Consider the following 13,303-nt stretch of genomic DNA (forward strand, 5'->3'; position numbering starts at 1 on the left):
GGAGCTGGTTTCATAAGGTTAAACCCTAGAGCAGGATGTCATGCAGGATCTGGCCTCTTCTTCCTTGCTTATGGGGTTTTGGAGAATTTAGGACTTGGCACAAGCAATAAAAGAACGCGATAGTGCAGAAGTTTATCCATTGCTGTCCTCATCTGTTGTCACAGCATTGGCTCCCATTTTGGGGAGTTGCATTAGGAAAGCTACAGGGCTAATTGCTAAACTGCCTGGGCTAGGCCTAGGTCATATTGGCCCTGCTTGACATCCTCATCTCATGCATTCTCCTTCTCTAAGGACTGCTCAGCAGCAGGTGAAGTCATCCTTTCCAGAGAAGGGCCTTTACTCATTCTCCGGCATGTCTCAGATTTGTGCATCCGTGGTTTTATTCACATTTCATTCGTTACAGCAGTCCCAAGGAAGGTGATATTCTGGACCAGTCTGGCCTTCCTAATAGGACCAACATCACACTTTACGTATTACCTGTAAGCCAGGGCTAAGCTGCAGACCATCATTTTCTCTGAAACCTGAGAAGTTTTCTCTGTTCTCTCAGCTTCCCTGTCAGCTTGCTTTTGGCAACGTTAGAGTGCATGAAGAAGAAGAAGATCTGCCAGTTATATCCTCACTGTCTGCTGCTCAGGGGGCAAACACATGTCTTATGCATTATGATTCAGAAACCTGCTTGCACTTTCTTTTTCACCACTTCTGAATTTTCTGTATTGATCTATCAGTGAAGGGAAAACCAAAAAAGAACTGAACGAGGATTATGGTCCAGTGCGAAATGTGTTTGGGCAGTACTTCAGGGCAAAAGCTTCCGCCCAGCAAAGGGCCAGAAAACTTACTAGCAGCCCCAGTTTTGTACTCATGAAGAAAAATCGGTCACTGATTTGATGAAAAGAATATTGGTGACTGAAAGGAGTCTGTAGTCCAAAATTAGATTTCATTTAGACATTGCTTATTCTTGAATCGGAATCAAAAGAAAAATCCAGTTTCATTTGGTTTAAGTTCATTGTTTGCTTTTGGCCTCCAGAAATAGTATGCTGAATCTGTGATGTTTTCAGTATTGAAAGAAGGTGACATCCAGGAATCTACTAGGAGCTCCTGAGTCAACATGACCTTTCTGAGATATCAGAGGCTCAAAAAAGGTTTTTCTATGTCTCTTTTTCTGACCTGCTTTAGGAAGCATCCCCCAGTGTGATCCACATCCCTACTATCTAGAGCAAACAAGTTGAAACAATGCCCTTGAAGCTCACCAGTGCCTGCAGGGAGTGAGTAGTTGCTTTTGGTCTGACAGTGAACCCAGCAGCATGGGCAATGGGAGGACTAAAACATGGGGATGAACCCTAAAAGGATGGTTGCTGCACTTAGAGTGAGATGCTGACACTACAGAAAAAGCACAAGAGCCATATTTTGTCACACCTCTGTTTATCTTTTCCTTAGCAGATTTCCTATGTCAAGCTAGAAGCAGTTGTCTAGCATGAGAGCTGTATAGATGGCAAAGAAGTTCCCCATCAGCTATTTTTGGGAAAAATCAATTCTCTCTATATTCAAGAAGCTCTGAGCTTGCTAAGCTCCCTACCTTTTAACCGCAAATTGCTCTAAATATTTTCCCCTTACCACCAATAGAGCACAGGGAAGCAAATCCAGTTTGAGTCTGAGCTGGTATATTTTCAGGCCATTTTAAGCCAGCTGTTATTAACTTATTTTCACCCATGTGTGCAAACGCCTGCCTCTCTTGAAAGCTGTGGAAGTCCTGCTTTGATGATGTGAAGAACAGTCCAGCCCAGAAAGGTCTAAGCCCGATCAGCTGGTGAGCATTTATGCCACCTACTGCCTGCACGGGGAGGATGGGTTGCATCCTGGCACTCCTGCCGGGCGCTGTGTTGCTGGTGATCTAAAACCAGGCACCTGTGAAGTACCCTGCCTTAAAGTGAACACAGAGAGGCAGCGTCAGGAGCAAGAGGGTTTGGGTCCAAACCTGAGCGAGCTGGGAGAAGTGAGGGCCAAAAAGTGACCCCCAAGGATTCTTTGTAATCAGTGGGTATGATTTTAACACCCGCTTTGTTCAAACTGGGCCAGATTTCTTCCAGCAGGGGTTGATCCCCTGGGGAATGACTGTGGGAGAGTAAAGCACCAGCAGCCGCTGTTGCCCAGTCCATCAAGCAGGCTTTGTACGAACTCTTCGGCATTGTACGAGACACGAAATGGCTTGCCTTCAAACTGCTATTGTAATTTTCATCAAAACTGTGCTTTGACTCAACACACTGTATTTAACACAATTTATGACAATATTTCTCCCTCAATAGCTTTTTGTAGAGTATGTGCAACCTATTCTGCAGACTGCTGGTTTCCATACTTAGCATCTATTTTATGGTCTGCATTTTAAATTCCTTTAAGTGCAGGCCGTTGAGGAACAAGTTTCTGAGAGAGAGAGAGATCACTGCTCAATCCCAATTCCCTCATGCAGTGGCTGTATACTCTTTATAGGCCAGTACCTTCTCCCCCAGAGACTGCGGCATTTCAGGAGTAGACACAACCATCCCAGCCTATGTAAACCACTTAAAATTACAATGTTCTGTGAGATAATTCTATATATAAGATGGAGTGTTGAAGTTGATATGACAGTAACTTTTAGCAGAGATCACAGACCTCTTATACTAGGCATTACCCAATTCCATAGGGAGAATTTGTTCCTGCTTCAGAAAGCTTGCATTGTAAATAGCCATATGAGATAAAGGATGGAGGAATAAACAAAGACAACCACAGAAGATGTGTCTATATTGCCAAATAACTCCCATATCTTGGTCCCCTGATCATCCATATTGCATAAGTATTAACTCTCTGCCATTTGTTTTTGGATTTTTATTTTTTTTTGGGGGGGGGCTTGTGTTTGTTTGTTGGGGGGGCAGTGGTATTGAGTGAAACAACTAGTCCACTCCAAGGTGAACCCTGGATGGTTGTGCAATTAATTACCTCTGTCTGAATGGAAACACACCATGTTTAGCTCCTTGCACCATCCAGAGCCCTCCGACGCTCCACTAGACTTATACTGTGAGCCTCCAATGTGAAAGCATAATAATCCATCCTTTTCCAATCATGTCATAAAACCCAGCTCTGGTGGGCAGCAGCAGAGTTTTCATGTGTTTCAGGCTGCTTTGATGTGAAGAAGAAAAACTGACACCCAAACCACAAAATCTTCATAATTATATCTTAGAGCTGCAGAGGCACTGTAAGTCGAGAGCCCACACGGTCACTGGTGGGCCCTGCTGATCCATTTCAGAGGGGCCAGTCCAGGACAGGGGAGAAGCAGCTACTCTGTTCCATGTAGTCAAAATCCCAAAGTAGACATTTTTTAGCAGTGTAATTATAACCGTAATGTAGTCCCACGGCAGAAAAGTTTATTAAACTCCCAGCGTCCTGCTCCCAGCTCCAACTGTCTTGCCACTGAGCACACCTTGGAGAAAGGGGGATGAAGGGAAGATGTAAGTCTAGCATCTTCCCACAGGGTGATCGCAAGGTGGAAAGCCTGAACTGCCATCAAAGAGCAGGATTAGCCCTGCAGGCAAAAGCCAGGCACACCGATGACACCTGACAGTGTAATGTACACCAAAAGTCAATTACATCCAAGCACATCTTCAGACATTTTAAGTACTCTAACTTGTGCATAACTGATTACTTTTAGAGCTGAGAATTTGTATTTTCATTATGGCATTAGCTCAGGTTCAGGTCCATAAGTCAACAGATGAGTGTTGTGCAGGTGAACTCCAGAGGTCATACAACAGAAACAAGCCCGAATCCTTTGACTGAGGTATCACCCCTGTGTCCTCAGCATGGCCTATACAATCAGAGCATGTTGAGCAGTAGAGCTGACAGGAACAGTGGGAGCGTGAAAACACTAGATTAAAAAGGAGTCTGTCACAAAGATTTCATTTTGTTTTTCCACACCACATATATGCTCCCAGCCCCAAGGCTTTGTTCTGTGTGCATTAAGGGTGATCAGATGGTCTTCTGCAAAGCCTAGGAATCACTTTAATCCCCCAAACTCCTTTGTAATGCATTGGCTTTTCCTAGCCGTCTAGACCCAGCAGCTTGCTGTAGAACTTGGCTGAAGGCATTAAAGGCTTTATGGGATGCTCTGCGATGTGGTGAACTGTACTGTGTCTTTCTTTAAATTCTTGAAGTTCTTAACAGGCTGCACCAGCAAAATACAAAATTTAGTTGGATAGCTTAGGAAGATCGCTTTTTTCTGGTACATACAAAAGCTTAGTAGGAAATCTGGAAGATCTTGTGGCCAGAAGTCTTCAGGTTAATTGCGTATCTCATGATGCCATATTATTATCTGTAATAAAACTTTATTTCAGCCACCGATGTATGTGAACAGTATAACCATGTACATTAGATAGATGCTTTTCTTCCTTACCATTAACTTCATTAATTTAATTTGGCTTTTCTTACAAGAAGTCGTCACACTTGTAAAACATCTTCCATCTGTCTCACCTGCTTATTTAAGAAGCAGAGAGACAGGAGGTTTTCAAACCTTCACAAAACAAAAGCATAAGCTGTAATTTAGGAAATCTACTCAGTAGTCTATCACGCAAAATGCTCATCTCTCCTTTTCTGTCCCTTGTCCTCTTCCCACAGTGCTGTGCTGTACTGTCTTAGCTCTCCAAGCTTCCCTTCCCCCTGTGCTTCCTCTCTCTCTTACTTGCCTGACTTTCCCTATCCCAATCACAAATCTGTCATGCTCTTGTTCAAAATGAAATAGCTTATTCTTCTCTTCTCTTCTATCTTGCTTTGTTCACAAGTCCTCTTGGCCTTCTGATCATTTTCTTTGCCTATTCCTGCCTCCTTCTCTTCTACTACCTACTGTATTTTATTTCATTGCACTTCATTTTATTTCATTTCATTTCATTTCATTTCTCAGGCAATACAGTCAAACTTGAACACAATATTCAAGGTGAGGGCATCTCATTAAATGAAATAATGGCATTGTGCTAGTTTAGGCGTTACTCTCAGTTCCATGCTTTCTGTACAATATGATTTTCTTTTCTTGTGCAACTGCTATTGTGGATGTGGCAGATATATTCATGGAAATGTCCACATTTGGACTCTGAATGGAAGAATGTGAGAGTATCAAAGAGGTTACTGCACACAGCTGTACTACAAGCTCAGAGATGTAGTTCAGCAGACAAAATCTTCACTCTTATTTTCCATGGAAACATTGGTAGAATGGCTGTCTAGCTGTACAGAGATCTTAGGCTGAATAGTTTTGTTTTGTTTTGTTCTGTTTTTCATTGTAGGGGACTTGGAGGTCTAGGGAAGAAAGATTCTTCATCGCTACAGAAATAATCTGGATCTGAGTTCAGGTCAGTTCCTGGCACAGAATGATATTGAATAAGATGCTTTGCCTTGCTGTGCTTTTATTCTCCATCAACAAAACACTTCCTAACCTAATTTCTTATTCACTGGGATGGAAGCTCTCTTCAGCTTGGAGGAGGTGTTCCTTGAATATGAATCAGCTTTTCTGACCCCCTCTTTCCTGTAGGACCTTATCCCATGAGACTCTTCCCAGCACATCTTTGGCCTCTTCACTCATCAGTGCCATCAGACTTCTGTCCTTCATGGTAGGATGCTGTAGGATATACAGTGTAGGTGTGATGTAAATACAGTGGAGGCATCTTAGGGGCTAGCAGTGTAAATGTGGACAGGACATTACCAGGGGGACCTTCTCTAGGGCTGGTCTCAGAAGCAACTATGCTGTAAGCAAAGATATGTTAATCTCTTCTGCTGGGTTAGGGAAGTAAAATGCAGAAACTGGTTGCACAGTCAAGTCTAAATTAATTCTAATGAATTTCTAATGACTGTCAGTGGTCAGTGGGCAAAGGATGTTATTTGGGAAGATCAGCAGGAGCATGTTGAGTTCTGCCGAGCAAGGCAGAAGGTAGCATGGCTTGGGCTGCTTTGAAGAAAACCAAGATTTCTAGGAAGTTGTAATACTGTGGTCCAGGGGAAACAGATGAAAATCTGGACATATTGGTATACTGGGGCAGAAAGCTCTAGAATTACTATATACATAAGCCTTGCTTTCTTGGTTTGGCTTTCTTTCTTTGTTTGTTTGTTTAAAAACTAGATCCTACAGCACTTTATTCAGGTTGACTTTATTAACATGTAAAGGCAAATTTCTGCCAGCCGCGCATCTGGCAGGGAGATCATGTCTCCTCAGAGGAGGTTTGGTTTATGTTTACTCCTTGAAAGTGACAGGGAGACACTGTGGCACCATGTCAACATGGACATTTTCATACAGCTCTTAAACTCATTCCCCTTGTCAAGCCTGCTATATACCTTCCCTCTTACTGTGTGTTAAACCTGTTCCCACAGCAAGCAGTTTCCCAGTTCTAGCATCATTTTTATCCCAGCTGGTGTGTGCAGTTAAAGCCTAAGCACAGACAATCAATTCTGTCTTCACAGAGCTTTCCTGGCTACTTCAAACAATTTGAGAACAAAGTTTATATAAATAGATTCCCTTCATCCCTCCTAATCCTTGCTACATGTTAGGCTAATTTTGTGTATTGTGTTCATGAAAAACATCAGTGATATACAAAAATATAGTAGACTTGTGATTCCTCAAGACAGTTAGAGCAGTGAGTTTCTTGTTTTCCCCTATCAGTAGGTTTAAAAATGCTGGTTTTATGAAAATACTTCCAACAGTGCTTTTATGGGTCTGTGAATGGAAGGGAAGTTTTGAATGGAATGACCTTTACATTTCCACATTCCGCTGTAAATCAGTAGAGTAAGAGAAAATAGTTTTCCACATCTATAAATGTAGAGATTTTTTTTAACCATGGAAAATACCCTTGTGCAACTGCTAGCATCTCCCACACCTCTATCCTCCATTCACTAAAGAAGCACTTGTTAAGTCTGTAGTATCTGCTGGGAAGAATATGTGGCTTATTTAGCTGATACTGCAGCTTGGGAGTTTTCTCCTGTTTGGCTATCTCTTTGTACTCCACTATCCCAATTGCAGGAATTTATAGCCTTCTCTGTGGGCTAAAGCTGTGTTTTAATTGCCACTTTTCCATGAAGAGGACAGTCAGATTAAGTGGGGGGAAAATGCATTTCAGCAGCAGTATGAGTTACACACAATTAGAGGCAAAGCCAAGCGTGTTTACCCCAGAGCTCCCCCTTCCCCAGCAGTCCGTGGCCTCTGATCCCCCCGTCATCTGCTCCTGTTACTCCAGTTCTTCCCTATTTCTGATTCCTCCCTACCTTTGCACCTCCTTTTCTCCCAGTTGTGTGAAAGTGGAGCTTATCTGATGATCTATTTGCCAAGTAACCCTATTTTTAGAGTAGCATGGGCTATAGGGTGCAAGCTAAGCATGAAAAAATACAGCAAATGGAGTGTGTAAGGCAAAACAAAAGTGATACAACATTACACAGTTTATCCAGTTCCTGCTGAAATCGGTAACTGCCATCTTTAGCTTCCGTTGAAAATTCCCAGTTAATATCGGAAATGGAATACTAGAAAGAAAGAGGTGGTGAAACCACAGGTTGCTTCACTCACTGATTTCTTGTCTAAATCTTCATTTAGCTCTGAAAAACATGCAATTTTTCTAACTTCTTAGAGATCTTGTTTTAATACTCAAATACCTCAGCCCAGACCCTTAATTTTTACAAGATATAAAAGTTGTTTTATGCCCAACTGCTTACACATTTAAGCCTCTGAATCCCTCAGTTGGTTTTAGTGCCACTTTGACAATGAAAAGGGCTAATTCAAGATCTATTCTTACATTTATAGCATCATAAAGAATGTTCAGAATAAAGACTTCATTTGCATACATCATAAAAATAAACAAAATAATTTGCATAAAAGACTGCATGTAGCAGTACTTTGAATGGGGAATCTTGGGAAATATGTTTGTAAGATGAGAAAGAGAGAGGGGGTGAAGAAGATGGATGGCTTTCAAGGTATGGGATGCTCTGCTTTTTTATATTGCCGAATCATTTGATATTTTGGAGTTTTGAGGCAGATATGAACTATAAAGATCTCTGGGCTGGGAATCCCTTGAGAGCTGCTAGGTGATGTGTGGCAGCTTCAGGGATTCTCTGGGTTGAAAGTGGTGATCAGTGCTTTTCCTGGTCCAGTCTAGGATTGTACCAGTCTGGCCAAAGCTTGAGAGAAATTCTGGTGACTGATTATGGATAATTAACATGCATCATTTGTCATCTGTGTTTGCATCCCAGATTTCTCTGTGTTGGGATTCAGTATTGCTGAAGTCAGTAGCCTGCATTGGAAGTATGCAGATTTATTTTACAAGGAGAGAATCTAGGTTGGTGGCATACCTTTATGGCATGATGTGGTACCCATTTAGGATCTCCCAGAATTTTACATCAAGAACATGGAAAATAACCCTGACAGCCTACACTGATGGTGTCGATTTTAGTCATGGTTGCGTCACATTTTACTGTCATATCTACCTTTTTTTTTTTTAGAATGTAGTTTTGCTTTATGTTTTGATTAATTCTGTGTGCAAGCATTGTCCTCCATGGTGCTCTACTTGAAGCAAATTTGAATCCAGAGGACCACAAATTTAAAAGATAGTAAAAAGAACCAGCTTCTTACAGCTTTTAAAATACTTGGCCACTTTCCTGCTTTGGGACTTTGACGATACCACTCCAGATCTCCCCAGTTCCCTGAGTCTTTCAGACAGGGTCTAGGTTTCTGTGACTCAGTTCTGTCACCTGCCAAATGAAGATTGTCAGAGGCTATGCTGAACAGTGTAAAAGGTGCTGTGCAAATAGGATGGAAATAGAGATCTTCACAGCTAAGTGAAGTAGCATAAAGAGTTAAGTGACAGGTTGTGCCTGTCCTGTGGTCTCCTCTCATCCAGCTAATGAGTGTAAAGCAAAATTGCTGTTGGGATGGAAGAGCCTCAGGAAATGTTTGAGTCCTATGCTTGAGTAGTTATGTCTAAAGCCAGGGCGATTAGCTGGTGCTGTGGGGAAAATCACTCGATACACAGCAGGATTTCACAGCCCTCTCCGTTTCTGCCCTCGTGTAAAGGTTAATGGATCCATGAATTTCTGGAGCACATAGACCTTACCCATGGGCCCTGCTGACAAGGCAGCCCATGAGGACTGCAGGTCTAGCACCTGTCTGTCCACCAGAACACTGCCACTGCAGGGAGGGTCTCCCTGTGGATTCAAGGGAGGGAAGACTGCTACATGCATCATTGTTAGCTGAAACTTTTCACCTGTATTTCATAATAAAGGCTGTGATTATGTCTTCATGTTTTATTAGTTTCGGAAGACTGTGTTATTAGGCATTAGAAATCCCACAGGAAGCAATTTGCAAGATTTGGAGTTTATACTTGTCTTGGCCCAAATCATGCAGACATTTCTCTTTCCCACCCTTTTCCTTGCAATTGAAATGACAAGAAATGTGCTGTGCTTCACACACTGGGGCCATGCGATGTTAATTACAGACACACACACAGACAGGGACAGCTGCATTTTAACAGAGAAGTAAAACATATATGGCTTGACATTCAGTTTTAACCCATTGGTGTAAAACAGCTCATTGTGTGTTGTACTATGATTGCAGTGCCACTGGGACTGGCATCTCTGGAAGCTGAAGCAGCTGAGACTGGAGGAGCATAGACAAATGATGAGACATTGTCACCAGCCTTTGAGGCCCCCTCATTGAACAAATCTGGGTCCCAGGTCCCCCTAGCAGGACAGGTCCAAGCTCTGGGTCTGAGACTTTTGCAAACTAAAGAGCATCTTGCCTGGCCTGTTGTTTCTCCCAGCTGTCAGCACTGAGATCTCGGTGCTGTCGAGAGGAATCTCCACAAAATAAATGGACAAAAGCAAAGAGAAAAAGTGGGGGGCAGGGACTGAGAAAGGCAGTTATGCTTTGTGAGCTCTGCTTGTGAAAAGTTCCATGCCATGCATAGAAAGTTTTGTTTGCTCTCCAGTACATACCACTCTCTTTTATATAGGCCAGCAATTTTGTGCCTGGAAATTGAAATGTTGTGCACTTTTAGGATATTAATATTTTTGCCAGGCATGGTATATTTTCAGCTTTGAAACAGAATCCCCTTTAGCTGATTGCCAGCAGCATGTTACAATGAACAAGACAGCCAGTTTGGGTGTGATGCTAGCAACACCAGCTAGTAATTTATACCATATTACACAGCAGGGCAGGAGCAGCTAATGAAGTGCTACCTAAGTAAATAGTCATTTGTGTGGCTCAGATTAAACCTTTGGAAGTATTTCCAGCAGAGCATATAGCGCTAATGAATCTCATTATTACAAATTGCCAAGCAGCGCCAAGTGTATGGGGAGACCTTGCCAGTCAGCCCTCTGCAGCCACAAATCTTGCAGCTGTAACAGCATGGACATAGCTTGCACCACAAAGAAGAAGAATCCTCGAGATGAGCTCTGCAAAGGCAGTCAGCTTGGATGCAGCATCCCTCTCTCCTCTTCTGCTATCTGCCTGTCATCCTGAATATCTCCAGTTTCCAGCCTTCCTCTCTTTCTCCCTGACCTCACTTTTACCGTCTGTTCTCACATTCTTCCCTCTCCAAGAGTAGCTCTTCTTTGATTTTTTTAATTTTTTTTTCTCACCCCACCCCCTCCCCCCAACGTCTCTGCTGAATCATAGCAGAGAAATGGAAAATAAAGAGTATCCAGCACAATAAAGATCATCCTTTGTCCAGTTCTCCTGGCTTCTTTGCTAGAGATAATACAGAAACAATCAAGCCAAATAAGATCAGCCTGTGAGGTTTCTATCACTTTTTTTTCCTCTTCTTCACCTTATTAATATTGCAGCTGTCGCACTTTATAATCTCATGCGTTAGCTTTACCCAGGCATGCAGCTCTGTGTTGATTCGTTTATTTTAATCAAAGTTTTGCCTACTGATATTTTTCCCTGTCCAGGCTGGAACAGAGAAAATGAAATCTCAACAGAAAATGCACACACAAATCGTTAATATTTGACCTCTGGAAAGAACTCATTTATTAAACATTTTTTCATCCCTTCAGGGTATTCAGAGACATAGTTTCTTTGTGTGTTATTTTGGCAGTAATACTAGAGCATTTCCCCATGGGCTTCTCTAAGTGATCTCAAGTGTGCACTAATAGCCCTTTGCCTTTGGCTTCCATGAGTATACACACACTTAGTCACAGGATCCCCTTTGGGTGATGTGGTGGTTTTTTTAGGTGTGGGTGTTGTTTTGTAGGGGTTTTTTTTTCATTTTTGGATTTTTCTGGGGTTTTTTGTTGTTGTTGGGTTTGTTTCTACAGCTTACAAGAAGATGGTTTGTTACTGTTTCAGTATGAAGTATAGGAGCTTTCTGCTGCAGCTCTGGAGTTTTAACAGATGGAGAATATTAAACCTTCATATATATATATATATATATATACACACACACACATATACATTTCAGAGTGTAAAAGGATTGATTGCCACAGAGCAAGACACTAAAAGCTAGTTGCTGTTTTTTCTCATACTGAAGCATGTTTCCCTCCTGATGGTAAATAGCTCCAGAAAGATGTTGACATACTGATTGTCTACTCATATCATTCTGGGTGGCGGAAGCCCTTATTGACAATTTAGAGATTGAAGGGCTTGGAAGTACATATTAAAGAAAATTTAAAATCCAATCAAAGCAACATAATAAAAACACAAACCAGAACTGCAAGCGCTACACTAAGCACTAAATCTTCAGTGGGGGTGTTTCAACAAGCTGTCTGTCAAAGTTTAGCCGAAGAAACCTTCTCCATTCCTGGGTGGAAAAGGGGATATTTCTGATGAAGAAGGACATGGGATCATGTTGTGAAGTAGTGTTGCTGGGCTCACATGGCCAAATTCAAGGGTTCCTGGACTAGTGGGAATTTTAAAATGTTAGAATTGGTAGAAAGAATAGTTTCCACAGCTTGAAGGTTGAGCAATAACTGTGGACCAGTCTCTGGTCTTCACAGCAGCATGGGATGTGGGACATTTCTAGTCCCCGTGTGTCAGATAGTGCCAGAAGACTTTTTGAGTTGGAGAAGGGAAAGATCTGGGCCCGTGCAGGAGGGCTGGTTAGTTTGGTCATGCTGGTATGGATTTATATCCTCTTCTCTGTTCCTTTCAAAAGTATGAAGTATCTGGACAACCTGTAGATTAGATCAGACCCAAGGGATCTGCATATACCAGTTTATGCCAGAAAAAAAAATAAGAGTGCAGGTGTCTGCTTTCCTACCTTGCCCTACTTCCCACATACAACCCCAACCTCAGCCCGGTTGCCCTGCAAGACCAGCTCTTTGCTCGCACTCCCTGGGCTACCAGGCACTTGCTGGGGGCCAGAGTCAGTGTCTTCTCCATTTCAGAGCTGCCCAGCCATGCACATGCTACATTTTTAAGGGGCACAGAAGGAGATCTATGTGCAGCACTGAGCCCATGAAGAAGCAATTAGCAATGATTTCTAAGTTTTCTTCGTTAAGCTCTCATTGTATCTCACCAGCCCACTCTTTCCCTCCACCCCATCCTTCAACAGCCAGTCCTTTCCCGAGATCTATTAATATCCTGTGATTTACCTACATACAAAGTATGTTACTTTCAATTCCCACTGGGCATATAAAACAGATGTCCCTTTTCAAGGGATTTATCAGCAATTACAAATAATGCAGTGTAAATAAGTTTTCCAAGACCTTCAATTATGCTCATTAGCTTAAAGATAATGAGACGTGGGATCAAATTTAAATCCACTAGCCTACCAATTTGGGATGAAGAGCCTTGCTTAAGTCCACAGCTTTAACATCTGAATGTGAAGCCAGTACAACAAGGCACTCTAGGTATTTGAGGCAAAGCTCCTCAGGTTTTTACTAGGAGCTTTGTATGAACTAAGTTCATGACTCAAGCTTTCATATTTTTACCCCAGATACCACTCAACTTAGTCTTGTTTGTTCCTTTAAAAGGGGATGCTATTTTAGGTCTGCAGGGGTGTAAAGTCTTTAAAGAACACCCTCTTCAAGGGAAATCACAGGGCAACACAAATGTTAAGGTTCTGCTTCTGGGGAGAGAGGATATGTTTAGCTGTGGCCTACCCAGGTATTTTTAGTTGCACATACATCAGGTGATATAGCTAAGAGTACATCTGGACACTACAAGTCCTGTGTCTCCTTAGACCTCTCATGGTTAGAGTTGTTGGGGAAAAAACCTCAAACCAACCAAAAAAACCCCCACAAAAACAACCAACCCACAAAAAAACCCAAACCAAACCAAAAAAACACCAGAAAAGCCCCCATGTGTATTGTAGATAGGTCT

The 13,303-nt window shown here is 42.2% G+C and overlaps 1 protein-coding gene across 7 annotated transcripts in view; it reads left to right on the plus strand.

The window, feature by feature from the left end:
* Positions 1-13,303, plus strand: part of TSNARE1 (t-SNARE domain containing 1) — a 509,528-nt gene that overhangs the window by 386,839 nt on the left and 109,386 nt on the right. The window contains exon 12 of one of the 7 annotated variants that reach the window (XM_055799977.1): positions 5,295-5,360. The exons of the other annotated variants lie outside the window; for them this stretch is intronic. Coding sequence (XP_055655952.1) covers positions 5,295-5,354 — 60 coding nt within the window. The 3' untranslated portion in view covers positions 5,355-5,360. The remainder of the gene's footprint in view (positions 1-5,294; positions 5,361-13,303) is intronic. 7 annotated transcript variants of the gene reach the window in all.

Source organism: Falco peregrinus, chromosome 3 (assembly GCF_023634155.1).
Source record: "Falco peregrinus isolate bFalPer1 chromosome 3, bFalPer1.pri, whole genome shotgun sequence".
Taxonomy (NCBI): Eukaryota; Metazoa; Chordata; class Aves; order Falconiformes; family Falconidae; genus Falco; species Falco peregrinus.